The 15,822-nt window shown below is 44.7% G+C and overlaps 2 protein-coding genes across 2 annotated transcripts; one reads left to right on the top strand and one right to left on the bottom strand.

Annotated features, from left to right (window-relative positions):
• Positions 1-1,968: 1,968 nt before the first annotated feature.
• LOC311130791 (UPF0575 protein C19orf67 homolog) lies at positions 1,969-4,815 on the bottom strand (the record flags this gene model as incomplete). Its single annotated transcript, XM_084163588.1, has 7 exons — positions 1,969-2,119; positions 2,311-2,475; positions 2,714-2,950; positions 3,630-3,730; positions 4,106-4,250; positions 4,459-4,657; positions 4,767-4,815. The coding sequence occupies 7 exons, from the start codon at positions 4,813-4,815 to the stop codon at positions 1,969-1,971; spliced, it is 1,047 nt and encodes a 348-aa protein (XP_084019714.1).
• A 9,439-nt stretch (positions 4,816-14,254) lies between these two features.
• LOC311130906 (small integral membrane protein 28-like) lies at positions 14,255-15,822 on the top strand. The gene is made up of 2 exons (XM_084163719.1): positions 14,255-14,423; positions 15,290-15,822. Exons 1-2 carry the CDS (start codon positions 14,313-14,315, stop codon positions 15,704-15,706), a joined length of 528 nt encoding a protein of 175 aa, XP_084019845.1. The 5' UTR covers positions 14,255-14,312; the 3' UTR covers positions 15,707-15,822.

Raw genomic sequence — 15,822 nt, 5'->3', positions numbered from 1 at the left:
TGGGGACAGCCGAAGAACCCCTTGGAACCCTTTTTTCTAAGAGTGTAGTATACAACAAAAATGCACAAATAAAGGATCCAGTCTTACCTTGTCTACCTGGCTCTCCAGGACCTTCATGACATTGACTGCTGAGGATGAGGAGGGATAGGGGATCAGGTTTGCCTTGAAGACCTCAGCCTTCTTCTCCTGGGCTTCTCCATCCGCCACCTTGTCCAGCAGGCTGTCCATGACCTCCCTGACCTCCTGTGGAATCTCCACCTGGGTCTGGCTGAGGAACTCCACCTGGAGCATCTCATCTGACCTGATCTCAGGTTGGGCCTGTTTCTCTGAGAGCATACCTGCTGTGTCGCCATTCATCAGAGCTGCAGAACCAAGATGCTCATGGGAAGTAACCCATGGCTTGGCCTTGTCAGTCAGGAGCTGCTGCCCCTCCATGGCTACCTTCAGACGGAAGAGAGGAAGACATTTGTTCATACTGTTCCTTTGTGAACTTAAGGTGCAATAACAGGTAAATAAACAGTCTATGTGGATGGTAGCAATGGTGTACTATAGTTTAGGGAATGGAAAAGTATGAGTATACCTCTCCTGGGGACTGGTGACATTGGCTTAGTGTCACGCTCAGCTCTCTATGAACTTCCTGCTCGATCTCATGGAGTCTCTGGCGACCCTTCACCTTCAACATCTGTACGCACAGTAGGAGTTTAATATTAGCAGTGGTATCACACAGGACATTTTATTTTATGGCCTTGACAATGTCATTTTGTTCAGGATATCACAGATTTATCATGGATGTGGTCGGTCCAAAATGTATTAAAAACTAAAGGAGAACATCAAAATAGATGCTTATACACATGAGAGCTATTGAATAATTAATGGAAAATTAATTAATTAAATACCTGCTCATCAAGGTAACAATCGACCCAAGAAGACCCTTGGATGGATGTAGAGTCATCCATATTTGCTCCAAGGTATCACCAAGAGACCAGTATAACAGCTAGAAAAGATTTATTTACAGAAAACTCAACTAAAAACTGCTAAACTGTGCTAGAAAACTTCTGTAAATCCTAAATAAGAACTAAACAATCGAGCAATGTAACCAAGTAGTGTATTATAGCAGTCTGAATTCAGAATGTATGTGTATAAAAATAGAACTATAGAATGCTCAAATATAGAACTTTAGCAAACATAAGACATTGTGATCACCACTAGATGGTACAAGTGAACTAAAAATAACTGCGGCAAGGACAGCGCTAGAAAGTATTCTGAAACAGAACGCTTTTCATTCTGAACTGCCTAGATGTCACAGTAGGCTATTTTGCGCTGCAAACGTGAAATATTATCAATAAAGAAAAAATCTTAACTCTATCTTTATCATATGGAAAAATGTAATGTTTAATTACTCCATTGTTTACAAACAAATAATTTACAATTTAAGTACAGTACTGAGACCCCATGTTTTGAAAATATTCAATTATTTTTTGTTCTCTGAAACACAATGATTTATTTTCAATAAATTGTTTTCTTTCATAAAATAACACTCCCATACAAATGACAGGTCAATAATTTTATTCTTAACATCATACAAAATGATTTCCAACAACCACACAATACAGTAACATACATACGTGCTCAATATAACCTTGAATATGAACAGACATCAGATACAGTTCAAATGTATCACTAGCTGGTAGGGAATTGGTAATAAAACTTGCTATCTTTAGAAATTATATTTATTTTTATACAATATGTAAGGAACCATAAGAAAAACATTTGTCATGGATGACTGGCTAGTTGGAACCAGAGCTATTTCAGTGTTCAGTCCTTAATGTCCTTCCCAATAGTTACTTAGATTTGGAAACATTAGCCGAACATAACACAATGTAAAACTAACAATAAGTAATGTTAAATCCTTTAATCAATGGGAGCATGTTATGGTCAAAGATAGTTCTAGAAAAGTGGCTTGTCTCTTTATGTTGTTTCAGGACTGGGGCTTTCCACTGGGCTCTGTTGAGAGAACAACGCCCCCAGTAGACAGTCAGTAGCACTGCAGGCAGTGGGCTCCTCTCCTCCCAGACACAAAAGCCTGTGGTACTGAGCCTGTGGAACCCAGCACAGCACCCTGGAACACACACACACACACACACACAGAGACGCACAAACACACACGCACCAGGCACACACAGTGTGAGCTATATTAACATGGTACTTGTAAGGTACTTAGTCTTAAGTAGAGTTTGTGCAAAAAAAATCTTATTTAAACAAGTCAAAGATGAAAGAGTGTTGTGTAGCGATCTGAGTGTGACTTTGTACCATTCGTAGATGTCGTCTGTCACAGGTTCAGGCTGCGTTTGGACCCACTGACCGATTGACCACATCCTGACCACGTTGCCTATAGCAACCGTCTCCCCTTTACCCTCTCCATCGCCCCCCTCAGCAGGCTCCTCAGGGACGTCCTCGTAGCACAGGAAGTAGCTGCTCGAGAAACACACACAGTCACACACAAATACAGACACAGACACAGGCAGTGAGATGCCATCTGATCAACTGTTCTTAGGCCTGAATTCCAAAATGTACATTGTCATCCAACATCTCAGTTCAAAAGAGTCCCAAAGTATTCTTGGCACTAATATTGTACTACAATTATTGTTTATTGACATGTTATGCCTTACTTTAACCCTTTCTCTACCTCCCCCTCTCTCTCGCTCTCACTCACTAATCTGTCTTGGTAGCTCTCTCTTTCCCTGCCACTGGCTTGTCCTCCTCTGTCTCTCCCTCCATCTCGCCATCAGTTTCCTGCTGTAGGCTCTCTCTGGGTCTCTCCACATTCCAGCGCATGCGTTTGTACAGGCCAGTGTCGACCCCAGCCAGGTACGGGGCTGGACAACAGTACCGGTATATGGACAGCCTCACACTGTCTATCTGACACTTGCCTATGTAGAAATGGGAGATACTGGAATGGAGAGAGGGGAGAATGATAGATACATAAATGGCTAGATGAAGGATTGTGGAATGAATGTCAGACGAATGAGAATAAGGATTGACAAGTCCAAGCAGCTGTCCTCTAAAATATTTGGCTCATACTCCAGAATGTTCCATTTGTGGATCTAAATACAGGTATTCAAGTAGTGTTGGTACATATCGTCGCTGTCTGATGAAAACCTTGTAACTCAAATTTTGTGTTGAAAGCACTAAGTTTCCTCAGTGTACTCTGAACATTTCATAACTCTAGGACCAAGAAAATATATTCAAAATAGCTTCTGAAATTTCGAAATTGTAAGTTCGTTAAAAATAGTCTAATATGGGAGTTTTTTTCAATTTCCTGAAAAGTGTCTGTTTTGGAGATGAGGTTTTCACCCGACAGCGGCGCTATGCGTCTGTATGTGCCTATGTGTGTGTTTAGTGGCTCACTGCCTTCAGATGTTATGGTGTAAGTACCAGAGGAGGCTGGTGGGAGGTGCTATGAGGACGGGCTCATTGTAATGGCTGGAATGGAATAAATTAAATGGTATCAAACACATCAAACATATGAAAACCACATGTTTGACTCCATTCCATTTACTCTACTCCAGACATTACAATGAGGCCGTCCTATAGCTCCTCCCACCAGCCTCTTCTGGTAAGCACAGCACCTGGCCGGCTCAGCCTCCTCCAGAGAGAGAAAGTCAAAGGAGGCGTAGGTCAAGACCAGCTGCTCCAGCCTCGCACACAGCTGCTGGGAGAAGTCTAACAACTGGAGAGATGGACAAACACATAAATACAGACAGACAGACAGACAGACAGACACACACACACAATTACTCAATACACACCATTCTCAGTTTACAGCATCTCTTGATTTTTCTCTATTATTTCTCAAACCTCTCATAAGCCTTTATTCTTGACCAGAGTTGATTCACAGAGACATTTATGTTTGTGTGAAGTGTAGAATACATTTAATATCAATAAACAGTGCAAAGGGAAGGGATCACTGCCGCTACCTCACTTTCCAACCAAGGTGCATGAATTGAGGATAGAGAGGCGATTCAGCAACACTTGTCAATAAAGAGGGACAGTTTTGTCCTATCCGGATTCAGGTGAGTAGGATTGTGTTTCGAAAGGCTCTTACTCGTGAGCGGATGTACACGGGCAGAGGCGTGCGCTGGGGCAGGGAGCTGCGAGCGGTCGACTCCAGGTAAGTGAAGTAGGGCTGACAGGTCCGCAGGAAAGTAGGCACCACACAAGCAAAGTTTTCCTTTTGCAGATTGTCACGTCTGCAGACAACACACACACATGGTTATGTCACAGGACAGGGATTCATTATGTATTACTTTAATCCTTTTGATAAATAATAAACAATAACTTGAAACACCACTAGATGCAATTGTATAGTTTAGGTGCACTAATCATTGACTCACCTAACCTTTACCTATCATTATCTTAGACTACATTAACAACTTTCCTAACTGACTCTAACGTTACCTGTATAAAAGATGTGCCTGAAACTCATCCGCCTTATTCAGCAGGTACTGGAGTTGCTGTTCAATGGGTCTGAGCTTCTGATCCATCATGTTGATGTCATGGCATGAGGACGTGGACTTCCAAGCCGCATCCCATGTGCTGTCCCTTTGATCGCCACATGAGGGCGCCAAAGCACGATCCTCTAAATGCTCCACATTTTCTGAGAAATTGCGGGAAATAATTTGCTGATTTGAATTTGACTAGCAGAGTTAGCACGTTTTTCGTCTACATAATTATTAAGCTACCTATGCATTTTGACAGAAAGTCACCTGTGTCTGGTGATGATTCAGGATTATTTTTCGTCTCCCCCCGTTCCATGCTTTCTTCCTATGTGACCTGGCTTTCTGGTGAGTTTGCTTAGGTTGACACCTCCTCGAAATCCTTCATTAGCTAGCTAGCTTTAGCTTGTCAGATAGCTAGCAACTGCACTATAAGACACGGGTTTCTTGTGTGTTGTGTATTAATTGAACACTTTACAAGTTACAACTTTCTGAGCCAGTATTTTCATGAATTGAGGATAGTTAGCTATTAGCTAACTAAGCGACACCTACGCCACTTCCCCAATCCTCTGAATGCTTGTGAAGAGCTCATGTGCAGCGCCATGGACGTTCCGGTCCCACCGTCAGTCCAGGACTTGACAAGTATGGCTCTCAATCTCTCTCCGTCTCCAGCCTCCTCTCTTTCCCTTGGCGTCTATATCTGACGCTCGGTCCCGTCTCAACTGATTTAGTCTGTCTGCAGGCTAGCCTAGCGCGAGAACTACTACTACGAGAGCGTGTGAAGCAACCACTAGAGCGAGCGGACCCCTCTGCTGGCCGAAACATGCACAAAACCTCTTGACAATTATGTGGGCTTATTTATATACATAATTGGAGATAGACAACCCTTCTGCCTAGGAAGACTAATAAATAAATGATTGCAAAATGTAAAAAAAAAGACCATATATCTTACACCATTGTCATTGTCAAGCCAAATATTATCGTTTGTTTGACAACACTGGTATGAAAAAATATATGCTTTGATTTGTCAATATTAGTATCCCCAGTAGCTATATGAATAGAGTTATACTAACTAACTCTATCAAAAGTCTAGAAGTGAGTGTGCGGAGTGCAGACTGATGATGACCACCGGCTCCACGCTTCGATTCATGGCTCTCTCAGTTCTTGCAACCAGAGGGCAACATTGATAAATAAAACCCCACTGAATCGAAGTGAATTGGGTTACATTACATTTTAAACTTTTTAAAGATTTCGAATGTGATCAGAACATGTATTAATCTCTCGGCGTGGTCGCTGTGCGCTGTTGTTGTTGACATAATCGTGTATGACGTAATATATGAGCCTATGACATAAACGCAGTCAAGAAATGATTAAGTTGATTGGCTCAGTTGAGTTGATAGTTTGCGTAGGACAGTCATCCTCATGTTCAAAGACATTACTTTGCCTGGACAAGAAATTCTGTGTAACTGTATGTACAGCTAAATTTACCAGGATTTTATTTAAAATGTTAGAAAATTGAAGATAAAAATGTATTTGTTTATAATTTTTCTATCATGGTACAGGTCCAATCTGAAGGATGTTTTAAAATAAAATGGGTAAAAGTCATAAACGGTTAAGGAGAGTTTGTCTAAAGGTAAGTCTCATATAAGAAAATAAAAAAAGTTATCTGTGTGTCTCTGTAATGGGGAAATATTTTTAGTAGTACAGCCATATGCTAGGGGTTTTAAAACCTCTCCTTGAGGACCCCCAGACGTTCCACTGTATTCCACAGCTAGCACACCTAATTCAACTTGTCAACTAATCATTAAGCCCTTGAATAGGTGAATCAGGTTTGCTTGTTTAGGGCTACAACAAAATTGTGAAATGTCTGGGGTTCCCCAAGGAGAGGGTTGAAAACCACTGGCCTATGCAAAAAACAGACTGATATGCTTTATGTTTGGAAAAGTGGGCATAAAAATGGAGGGCTCAAGTGTAATTTATTTCATTACATTCCTCTACCCCAGGCTGGGACCCTCCAAGTTAGTGCTGGAGAACAGGCGCTTCAGACAGATGACCATAATGGACCAAGGCTGCCAGCACTGGTGGACTGCCCCAAGAACAGCCCCCTAAAGGTTAGAAACGGCTTTGAGTTCTGTTGCAAAATGCTTTGAACAGTTCAGAGTGAAATACGTATCAGTTCAATTGGAAAACGTTCAAAACGTTTTGTAACGTTAGGCATGCTGAATGTACTCCAGGCAAACCTCTCAGAGCAGACTGGTTGGCTCTAAGCCACACCCACTTCAGTTGTGATTAGGCTTTTAATGTGATTAAGCCCTGCCCACTTCCAATTTTGGTCCCATCTTCGAATCAAATCCCGAGTGCCTGCCACATCCGTTTTGATTGGCTCTTGGTCAGAAATGCTATGCCTTAATTGGACATCCATTTTTATTGGTTCGTTGGTCAAGTGGATAGTGCTGTCATTCATATGCTAATGATGTATAGGGCTAAACCACGCTTGTCCATTTTTGGTCACCCCTAATCTGAGCTCCGCCCACATCCATTTTGATTGGCACCTTGGTAGGGGATGGGCAGGTTGTATACTGGGCCATGTTCAGTGGCAAAACGTTGTTGAACATTGCCGATACAAATGCCATGACTAGAGCTTACGTGATTCCTTATTCTACATGTTTAAGAGGCATGTTTGTTCATTATAGCGTAATTCTATCTGAATGTTGCTAAACGTTGTCTTGCTGAACATGCCCCTGGTTGTATAAGGACGTTTTGTTTTGAAATCTTTACCTGGTTGTAACTGAGAGTTGGTTGTAATGTAAGTTATATGACGTGTTCTCAACCTGTTTTTTTTTTACAATGAGATAATGATGCATGGGTCACTTACTGTACTAGTTAGAACCAATAGCATTCAAATTCTGATTCTTATTCTAATTCTAAAGTTAGCCCTTATGTGACATGTCACTCAGTACCGTCATGTCTATGGTGAAAGAGATGGTTTCTATGGTGATACGATTTTGCTAATATTGTTGTTTATCTCAGAACTTCGTGCCGAAGCCCCCACGAGGCCCCAGGCTGAGCGGTCAGGCCAAGATGGCCAAGGCCGAAAAGAACGCCAGAGAGGCCGTGGAGTCCAGAAAGGACAGAGAGGCCAAGGCAGCGGCGAAAAAACCAAGCCACCAAGTAGTTGGTGTGTTGGCGCTGCCTCCACCGCTTCTATCTACAACATCCAGTTACAGTGAGTATTGATCACCACTTCCAAAATACTTGGATTTATTGATCGAATTCTTAAAGGATATATGGTGGAAGAATCAACTAATGGCTCGACTCTCCTCTTTCTTTAGGTGTCCTGCCAGCTATCAAGAACACTAAAGTGACGAAGGTGGAGACAACAGGTGGGTGTTGGTGACACAGTGGTTATTCAATAGAATCGTTGCCATGGTTACGAGCTTGTTCAGCGGTAATTCTGATTCTCTTCTCTTTCAGTGCCACCAGGCCCCATGACACCTGAGGATGAGGTGAGAATGAACTCCTCTCCATCTGTTGATGACCCCCTTACCCCAGAGACCCCAGAGAGTGATGTCACCTCCGATGCCACTTCTCTGGCGGACACACCCCGTGAGATGACACCTGAGTCCTATGCGTTCCTCCTGCCAGCGATAGCTCTGCTCAGGATCTCCAGTCCAGAATCATCCAACTGCTCCTTCCGGGGGTCAGGGGTGCTGAAGATCGTCTCGGAGACGTTCCACCGGCAGAGCTCTGAGCCAAAGGGGAGGCTCAGGGGCGGGCAGCCCCCCACGCCCAATTCTGAGACAGACAAGGAGCTTCAGGCTACAGCAGACATGGTTGTGAGTAATATCCTGAGGAATGCCCAGGAGGACCTCTTCTCCTCTGGTATGAATGACCTGGAGACCACCAATCAAGGCATCGCTCTGACCGATGAGAGGCTCTCCAGCTGCTCTGGGTCATCACAGGGATCGAGCCGGTCCAACATGCCAGAGCTGGTAGAGTGTGTGGATGCTCAGCCACTATCTCTGGAACATCCAGGTGTGTCCTGCTCCAACAGAAGCTCTGGGTCCTCACAGGTTTCGAGACGGTTCGACCTCTGTCATCAGGCAGTGGAGATGGAGAGGGTTTATCTCCAGAGAGACACACCCCACTCCAGTGTCAGTGTGAGAGAACTGGGGCCAGTGAGGAGGGCCAAGAGAAGGGATGTCCATAAAGCCCTCAGTGAGGGGTCCCTCAATGTCTTTGCCCTGTTCAGGGAGAGGGCAGGGGAGATTTGGCAGACCAGCACATGGGACATGGAGCAGACCCAGCCTCCCAGCACCCCCACATCCAGCGAGGAGGATTTGTGGGACAGCGACTCCAGCTTGTCTCATGGGGTTGGGGAGGAGGAGAGGGGCAGCTCCCTGATCCTGACCCCCCAGGCCTCCACCTCACTCTCTGATCAAGACAAGAGGGCACTAGGTTAGTTATTATGTAGTCTTGTCTCCTTTTGCTCCCTTGTTATTATTGTTATTGCCATTTACAATGTGACCAAGATGTTTTGGGGTGGGGGTGCTGTCGATGGGGGGAGGGAGTATTTTTCTCCGCTCTGCTGACAAGTCATTTTCTCCGCTCATACAGGAGTCATAAAGGCCTAGTTCACTAATTTTGTGAAGAAAATCATCTATAAAAAATAATAATGATATATCTATATATACATTTTAAATAAATGTTGATTTGACTAGAGGACGTCTGCCAGATCCTGACCGCCTGGTTGGAAAAGAGGCTGAACAGGACCTGCAACGACAATTACAGGGCCAGTGTCATCATCCAGAAAGGTCCATTTATAACCTGTTTTACCAATATGACCAGTATTAACCCTGTTATAACCAGTGTAATAACCAGTGTATTATCATTATAGTAAATGTACTAGATACTGCATAGTGCTGTACATGGATGTGGCTTTGAATCAGTTCAGAGTATTAGTGTGTTTTCTTAGGATTGGATTCTGGTGCCAGGGACAGGTTCCCTTACACTCAGTGTCCTTCTTCGTCAGAGGAAGAAGAGGAGTTGGTCACGAGTGTCATGACTGTCTTACACTCAGAGCCCTCCACCTCAACCAAGGCAGCACGGGCAGCTCCTGCACAGACCCTGGAGTTCAACCCCTGTCTGGATGAAGATGAGGTGGTCCCCAGCACCTCCATGGGTGCGGGATTCCTGACGACCACTCAGGCAGCATGGGCAGCTCCTGCCCAGACCTTGGAAGAAGAGGTCGGGGGAGCTGATGTCTCTGAGGTGAGTACCAGCTCCCTGACCCCCACTGAGGCCAGGCAGGGCCTCCTGGGGAAGATTCCCTCTCTCCTTCCGGGTGAGATCCTCATCGAGGACTGCATGGCAGATACCATCGCGCACGTCATAGGCGACTACGCCCAGGACTGGAGTTCTGACGGCCATTTTGGAGCGAGGAGGAGCCTTGGTAGTGGGAGGTCACGCTCCTCCTCAAGCTCCTCAAAGAGTGACATCACCCTCACAGAGGAACTCTTGGCCCAGGGGGAAACCCTAGAAGAGGACCAAGAGGAGGTGGCTGCGATCGACGACAACAAGAAATGTGACTCTGCTAGCTTGGAGAAGGCCAGCAACAGCTCCCTCTCCGCAGACCTTGTGGACAGCACCTCCACACAGGTAAGGAGTCTATCATTAACCAGTATGTTGTTTAGTTATAGGGGCTGTTTGATTGTGAGGCACCAACTCATATTTGTTTCTCTCTCTACTAAGAAGACAGTGAAGGATGAGGCTGTGAAGGAAGGAGTGAGGAAGTCAGGAGAGGAGAAGCGAGGTCGCAAGAAGACCCTGAAGAAGAACAAGGTGTCTCCCCTTGGCACTGATGGTAAGTCCTCCCTTCTGTCAGTCCACATGTCTATTTGTCTTCAACAAAATTATATTATTTCACCACATTGTAATGTTAGGGGAAGAGACTATGATGAAGTTATCAGGGTCTTATTCATTAAATGGAAGTAACAGGGAGGAACTTCCTTGAACAAAAAAAAAGGTGGTTTTGTTTTCCATTGCAAAAGTTTTTTTAACGGTTTGTCCTAATGATGTCATTCCATGTTCTCTGTCACCTGTTCAGAAACCGTGGCTGATGAGCCGGGGAAAAAACGATCTCTCCTCCTGAGGATTACAGCTGCCCTGGCAAAACTATTTTGCTTCCCCTGCAAAAAGAGAAGCGGCAAAAAGTAGTTGTGTGGGTATACCCACTTAGTGCACTTCAGTGCACTTGCCTCCTCTCCACAAACCCAGAGTCAACAGAAGAGGGAGACAAACCCCCCTACTCACAACCCATTTGATGATTCCAACCATACCCCCACGCTATTGTGGCGAGGGAGCCATCTGTTGCATGGCAGACACCATCGGACACGTCATAGATGACCATGCTGAAGATTGGAGCTCTGACGGCCATTTTGGAGCCAGGAGGTAGTAGTGACATCACCCTCACCAAGGAGCTCTTGGCTGAAAGGGCCAAGGAAGCGGACCTAGACGACGTGGCTGATGATGAAACTGGCATGACAATACCCCCCCCAAAAAAAAAAAAATTAACAAACCATTACAAACCATGATGATTCCTCCCATAGCCCGGCCCGGACCTATTTCATTCAATAAACATGTACTTGCATCTATTTTGAACCTCTTTTTTTTGTTTTTAACAGGCCTACTGTAGACTACAAATTATTAAGTGCAAATTGATGTGGGTACTGCATCAATATTATGAGTTCACTGTTTCAGTCATTATGAGTTCACTATGCCAGTCATTATGAGTTCACTGTGCCAGTCCTTATGAGTTCACTGTGCCAGTCATTATGAGTTCACTATGCCAGTCATTATAGTTAATCTAGGCTTTAACACTCTTAACTGTATTGGTATTGACACAATAAGAGTTACATTTGAGTATTTTCTCAATTTGTGTTTCTGAGGGAATACATCTGCAATATACTGCTAATAATGTTAATCGAGAGGGAAAAATACTTCTGGAAATGTACAAAAAAGAATAGATCATATTCTTGCCTTTGACAGTTTAGATCATTCAAATGTAATAGCTTCAGGGTTGTGGAGGTCATAGTCTCTTATGACGGCTACCAAAGTCCATCCTGCTTTCACCACTCACTCGCACTAGTCCAATATCTTAACCTCTCCCTACCGGAACCTAATCGAGTAGCTGGCCCGGCACTCACGCAAGATTTGGTTCTGGGTTGCAGAGATTATGGAGGTCAAAACAAGGTCTATGGCTGCGTTTACACAGGCAGCCCAATTCTGATATTTTCCACTAATTGGTATTTTGACCAATCAGATCAGCTCTTTTTCCAAGAATTGGGCAAACGATCATAATTGGACTGCCTGTGCAAACACAGCCTGTCATGCAGAACCTGACCAGGAAAAACTCTGATCTGATAAACTGTCAAAGGCAAGAACATGATCTATACTACTATTTCCAAAAGTATTTTTCAATAAAGTTTAACATTATTAGCAGTATATTGCAGATGTATACCCCATAATATACTCCAGCAAGCAAAAGCCTGGAAACGGAACAAGGTAAAATCAAATAAACTCCTGCCCTATACCCCACAAGGAAATAGGATGAAAGACTTGATGATGTGTATGTAGGCTATGTTTATTTAGCCTGCTCATTACTGCTATCAGATGTAAGCAGGCTATTTCTGGTGTGCATTTTCACAGCCTTTGTGTGATGTGTTTCACCTAACAGCACCTATGACCAGGTGCTCCTTTGCTCTTCCGTCTCAGTCTACCTCTGGCACTATCAAATTCTCGGTAAGCAAATCTCCCATTTGCATGCCCTGCGATTTGTTTTCGTTTTATTCAGCTATAGTTTGAGTTTCTGCTTATGTAGGGATAAGGAAGTCAATAGGGAAAGGGGATACCTAGTCAGTTGCACAGCTGAATGCATTCAACCGAAATGTGTCTTCCGCATTTAACCCAAGAGAGGTGCGGGGGGCTGCCTTAATCGACGTCCATGGCGCCCAGGGAGCAGTTGTTGTTGGGGGTTAACTGCCTTGCTCAAGGGCAGAACGGCATATTTTCCCACCTTGCCGGCTCGGGAAATCGAACCAGCAACCTTTAGGTCATTGGCCCAACGCTCTTAACCACTAGGCTACCTGCTGCCCAATAGAGTGCATAGTCTCTCTCTCTCTCTCTCTCTCTCTCTCTCTCTCTCTCTCTCTCTCTCTCTCTCTCTCTCTCTCTCTCTCTCTCTCTCTCTCTCTCTCTCTCTCTCTCTCTCTCTCTCTCTCTCTCTCTCTCTCTCTCTCTCTCTCTCTTCTGCACAACACTGTACCTCAGTTAGTCTTTGGTACTATTGTTATGTATTGACCTTATGGCTTGTAGACTTTAGAAAAGTGGCATTTGCTTAATGTAGGCTAGTATGTATCCACTATATATTTGGGCTTGCTTTCAATATTAGATCATGAGTTTAACTTGTAGATTTCTGATATTAAATGCTGTACAGTCATATACGTTTTATTCTACTGTAACTGTACTCCATTTACAATCTTGTGGTTGTGATTGTATGGGCACATTATTACTTGTAAGCAGAGTAATAACAATAGCAGTTGTTTTGTGTGTGGCGAAATTGCAAATCTGGAATAGGGGAAAGAGATAAGCAACAGTTTGTTCATTAGGAGAAGATGGAAATGACAAATCCATGGTCTGGACATGGTCACATGATACATTGGGCGCGCTCCTGCTACCTACCATACACATTGCGCCAGCGCAACCGCGCGCAGCTCCACCAGAAAAAAAAAGTGTAGCCTCCCGCTCAAGCCATCATCGGCAATGCGCGGACAGACAAGGCGATATTCCTCTGCCCTCCAAAACCAAACGAAGAGCAAACAACAACGCTTTTACCGGTGACAATCTTCGGTCATTCGGTAATATAAGGTAGTCCGTTTGTAACGCAAAATGGCTCAAAGCGGATTAAAAGAAGGCTTTTGTGGCATGTGATACTGGGAGACGGACGCTTGTTCATGTTTCACGGATGTTACAGTTTTTTTGCCTCTGTAGCGTTGTATGTTAGCAATGGATCTCTATCCCTCTTCGGAGTCTGTTATGCGGATAGGGAGGGAGTCGTGCCGTTTGTTCCCCTTGTGCTCTAGCTGTTGATAGCTAGCCTCCAAAGAAAATAACAATGAACTGAATCAAACAGTTTTGTTTTAGGCTTTTACCCTGCTGATATTTTAAAGACACACCCGGGAACATTTTGTATTTGTTGAACGAACCTTTTGTTGAAACTAGACAAACATTTTGGGATCACCAGCTTCTTTGGGCAGTGGTGCATTGAGGCGACACAACAATGGGATTATCTTTGACCATTGACTGAGAATTGTTTTTAAAAGTTAATTTATCTCAGAGAATATAGTGGTGAGTTTTTGGACAGAGCGCATATTTGCGCGAAATTTGGATGACTTGACAATCTACCTGCCTAAATTTGTGGAGAAGACCATTGTGAGGACTCGCCGGGCAATCGCATGTGTCCAGTCTAGTTGGTCTGGTCTAGAACGGCTTCATCACTGGAACACGACCACACAAAGCCTGCTAGAAAAACGATGGCGAATGACTCGATGCAAGTAAGTGTCCCCTGTAGCTCAGTTGGTAGAGCATGGCGCTTGCATCGCCAGGGTTGTGGGTTCGTTTCCCACGGGGGGCCAGTATGAAAAATGTATGCACTCACTAACTGTAAGTCGCTCTGGATAAGCGCTTAGTAGTCGGACGTGTTTGTCTCGAGTTCTGCTACTCAGTTTAGCCGTTTGCCTACAACGACACCACGGCAGCATGCGAACGCTACTGGACAGCAGCTGGATAAAGTTTGGGCCAGCCGGCAGAGGGTCCATCGATTGGGTGACTGGGTCACCTTCTCCCCACACGGTAGAGAGACAGTTACAGGTAAGGGATCATCAGCTTGTTGTTACTGAGTGAGTCTGATTCAGCAGTAGTCTTTACATGTAGACTACTGTGAGACCCAGAGATGTAACTTTTTGGTAGGCCCAGGAGGTAGGCAACCTGAGTCCTGGAGAGCTGCAGCAGTTTTTGAGTTGACTTTTTTGCGTTACACCTGGGAGGAGGTAGGTGGCATACTGGCTTAACAATCTAAAGAACAGACAGAAAATTATTCTGAACACTACTTTTTTAGGTGTATTATTTTTTATTTTATATTATCTTTTATTTTTCCTCACTGGAGGAGCGCTGTCCAAGGTACTTGGGCCAGCCTGTGGCTACACAGACTTCTGCAGGCTACACACTCTTGTTGTTGTTAGTTGAGTGCCTTAGCCTCTTGGAATAGTCTTGGATATCACGACTATGATGAGAGCTTGTGAGTGCAGTTCATGTCAGGGAAATGGCAAAGGAAAGCTTTTCGGGACTTTCAGCAGAGCGGAGTGATGTTGACGGGTCTTTAGTCAGTCATCCAGATGAGGATCAGCATTATCTGAGCACTGAAACTGATTGGTCGGGTGAATTTGGGACACTGATTGTGTCAACAGGGGAATAGAACACTCAGGCAATATCAAATGGCATAAGCTCTATTGAGCCTCTGTAGGATATCTGGATTTCACAACCATGTATGTTCAGTTTTGAGAAGATGGAAGAGGATCAACACTGATCCAGTGGAACATTGCTGTTTTGAGGCAAAACCCATTACTGATTTTCAGATTTCATATCTTTAACATAGTCCTGAATGTATTTTATGGGAATCTTTTTTCTGTCCTTTGAATGATGTGGTTTATTAACCCTTTCCCCTCCAAAACCACCAGGGCTACAACTGGAATGAGCTGAACCTCGACCAGGAGGGGAGGTCAGAGCTGCTCCTCTATGTGGTCCTCCCCGTCGCCTCCCTCCTCATTCTGGGCCACCTGGTACTCCTGGCCTACTGGAGGTGCTCCTCTCCCAAGCTCAGCCTGGCCCAAATCATCGCCCTGGACCTCCAGGACGCCGAGAGCAGCGCTGAGTTCCTCTCCTCGCTCACCGGCCAACGCGAACGCCACACCAGCACCAGCTCTGACATGTCGGACAGTGTGTTCGTCATGGTCTACCTGCCGCCGCCCTACGAGGAGACGCTGACCAAGATCACACGCGCCGCCAGTCTGACCAGTCGGAAAGAGTCCATGAAGATAGAGGACCTGGAGGCCTGGCTGTGTCCGGAGATCAAGTCCAGTGGACGCTACGTGTGACTGGGGAACACTGGGACTGTCTCTCAAATGGCACCCAATTCCCTATATAGCCCACATAGGGCTCTGGTTAAAAGTAGTGCACTTTGTAGGGAGTAGGGTATAACTAGCAAGCTCTT

Source organism: Coregonus lavaretus, assembly GCF_964263955.1.
Source record: "Coregonus lavaretus genome assembly, chromosome: 6".
Taxonomy (NCBI): domain Eukaryota; kingdom Metazoa; phylum Chordata; class Actinopteri; order Salmoniformes; family Salmonidae; genus Coregonus; species Coregonus lavaretus.
Note: the sequence above shows the minus strand (reverse complement) of the source record. Positions and strands in the feature narration are given on the sequence as shown.